The sequence below is a fragment of the Triticum aestivum genome, unplaced genomic scaffold (assembly GCF_018294505.1).
Source record: "Triticum aestivum cultivar Chinese Spring unplaced genomic scaffold, IWGSC CS RefSeq v2.1 scaffold206979, whole genome shotgun sequence".
NCBI classification, from domain to species: Eukaryota; Viridiplantae; Streptophyta; class Magnoliopsida; order Poales; family Poaceae; genus Triticum; species Triticum aestivum.
In genome coordinates, this window is record NW_025241904.1 from 1 (window position 1) to 2,395 (window position 2,395).

A 2,395-nucleotide genomic window follows, 5' to 3' on the forward strand; every position below is an offset into this window, starting at 1 on the left:
CAACAAAACCCTACCCTAGCAACTGAAATCCCCTATCCTGGGCATTTTTGCCACCCTTCCTTTCTGCAGGTCATGGGCCCATTTTGCAGATGAGTCAGGAAACAATGCAGGTAGCTAAGGATGATGTGTCATATTTCTATTAGTCAGGCATGTCCTAACTGGTTAGGCGAGTTTAGATGAGTAAGAGTACGTTTCTGCTAAGTGCAACTGCCTAGACTGAGTCTGATATGAAGTTACTGTCCGAATACTATTTGTAATCCCAACGAAACAATGTACATAGTGACAGTCTCACACTGTTTCGCTTCCACATATCCAACACCCTGCCATTGAGATGTTTTTCCCTTCTAAATAGGAAACATTGTGAATATGCAATAGAGAAATTGGCAGCTTATCACTAGTAACCAAAATCCTTCAGGGCAATGTGATTGATGCTACCCATCCATGTGCTGGATATCATGGGCCCATTGTGATGCACTCATGCACATGACTCCTAAAGGAAGGAAAGAATGGTCCAGCATGCAAGTAAACCACACGGTTTGTTTGCTCCCTTTAATACTATTTTGTTTCAAAACACGAATGAGGTTCAGACTAGTTATCAACACAAGTTCCACTTAAATGTGGGTACAAATATTAAGCCAAGTTCTCACAATCTTCTTTATATGTTCAGTCCAATGAAGTAGAATGAACAATGACTAGGAAATTAAAAGCGAAAACAGCCTTGTTGGGGTGTTCATGTAAACCAGAAGTGCACAACAATGTGGTTGTAAGCTGCATTTCGGACGAGAAAGAATGTACCTTCTCAAATATGTTTATCTTCTTCAAGGCCAGAATTCGATGAACTGGTATGAAAATAGCTCTCTGCACGACACTGCTTGCTCCATTCCCAATGGGACCAAATATGTGCATGTCTTCAGAGGCACATCGGTATGCCTTCTCACCGCTATCTGGCTCTTCTGGTCCGGTGCTTCGCTTATGAAAGCCATGCTCATTGATGTTATACTCACCAAACGATCTACTCAGTAAATTTATCGTTCCACCATCAGACACCTTCACGAAAGGAAGAACTTAAAAAACAAACACTTCCACATCTAAACAAGTTTAAATTCACAAAGATAAAAACAAAGCTGAGGGAATTCTAAATGATAGTTTCCAAAGGGTAAGTGATTCTCTTCAGTTAAGTAATTATGACTAATATCCAATCTTATGACTACGTATAATATTGTACATCCTATCACTTCATGTGTCAGGATGGATCGGTCAAGTAGGTCCATGCAGCGAAATTGCTACCCCAAAGGTACAGAAGCATTGAGCATGTACATTCAGTTGCTGGCAGGATGGTTTTCATGACTGGAAAACAAAAGTGAAACAACTGGTACCAATTCCATTAACAGACAACAACCCCAGGCTAATGCTGCCGGTGTACAACCTAATTTGGTTTGCATGCAGAGAAGAAAGAATGAGAGGCTGTGTTTTACCACATAGGAATCGCATGTATCCTCCGGGAAGGGAACCCGGGTACTGACGCCGCCCTTGTCCGTGTCGTCGAACAGCAAGGGCTGCAGCTTCTTCTTCAACTCCTCTAGCCCCGACATGGGGACTCGCTGGTGACCACCCGGCGCAAGGGTACGCTCTGGGTGGTTCACAGGGAGGCTGTCAGAGAACCCTACGTACCAAGCAGCGAGGAACCACCGTCTCTTCAGTTGAGCAGAGAAGAAGGCGGCGGACGGTTCGGTTCCCCCGGACGAAAAATTGGAGCTTGGGCGGACCTGGTTACATCCAACAATCGCGAACGGATCAATAGAACATACGCTGGAATTCTCGATTCCAAATCGAACTAGGCAACGGCAGAATACGAATCAGGATTTGGGGTCACCTCGATTCGCTCTCGGCTGAGGAGGGCGGCTGGCGGCGGCGAGCCCGTCGGGATGCTCGCCGGACGGATCTACACGGGCGGATAGAGGAGGACGCGGCGGAGGATGCGACGGGGCTGGGGGCCGACGGAGGGGCTGGCGGGAGAGGCGGAGGGCGGACGGGGGAGGTGGCCGCGGCTGGCGGCCTACGACGGCCCGGCGACGGGGGAAGGGGAGGAGGAAGGGAAGGGAGGATGCCACTCTGCTCTGCCCTCTGCTCTGGTATATGCCGCTTATGGCACACGTTAGTTACTGTTTTTTTTTCACCTTTCATTTTTATTTTTACCATCATAAAACAACCATTGCTTTTCCTTTTCTTTATTTTCAAGTTCAATTCAAAGACATCACATCTCCAAAAAAGACTTCATTACTTTCTAGTGCAAAACAAAATACTATGCTCCATGGTAACTATTCGTCTTTTCAAGAAATGGAGTTGTTCGACGATTACAATATTTTTCAGCGTAATCAATGACCCGTAGTTATAT

The 2,395-nt window shown here is 46.0% G+C and overlaps 1 protein-coding gene across 1 annotated transcript; it reads right to left on the reverse strand.

Moving 5' to 3' along the window:
* Positions 1–795: 795 nt before the first annotated feature.
* On the reverse strand, positions 796–2,137 carry LOC123176888 (mitogen-activated protein kinase kinase 3; the record flags this gene model as incomplete). Its single annotated transcript, XM_044590914.1, is given in 3 exon segments — positions 796–1,047; positions 1,476–1,766; positions 1,874–2,137. Coding segments are annotated over 2 exon segments (369 nt in total), but the record flags the coding sequence as incomplete, so codon positions are not given.
* Between the last annotated feature and the right edge of the window lie 258 nt (positions 2,138–2,395).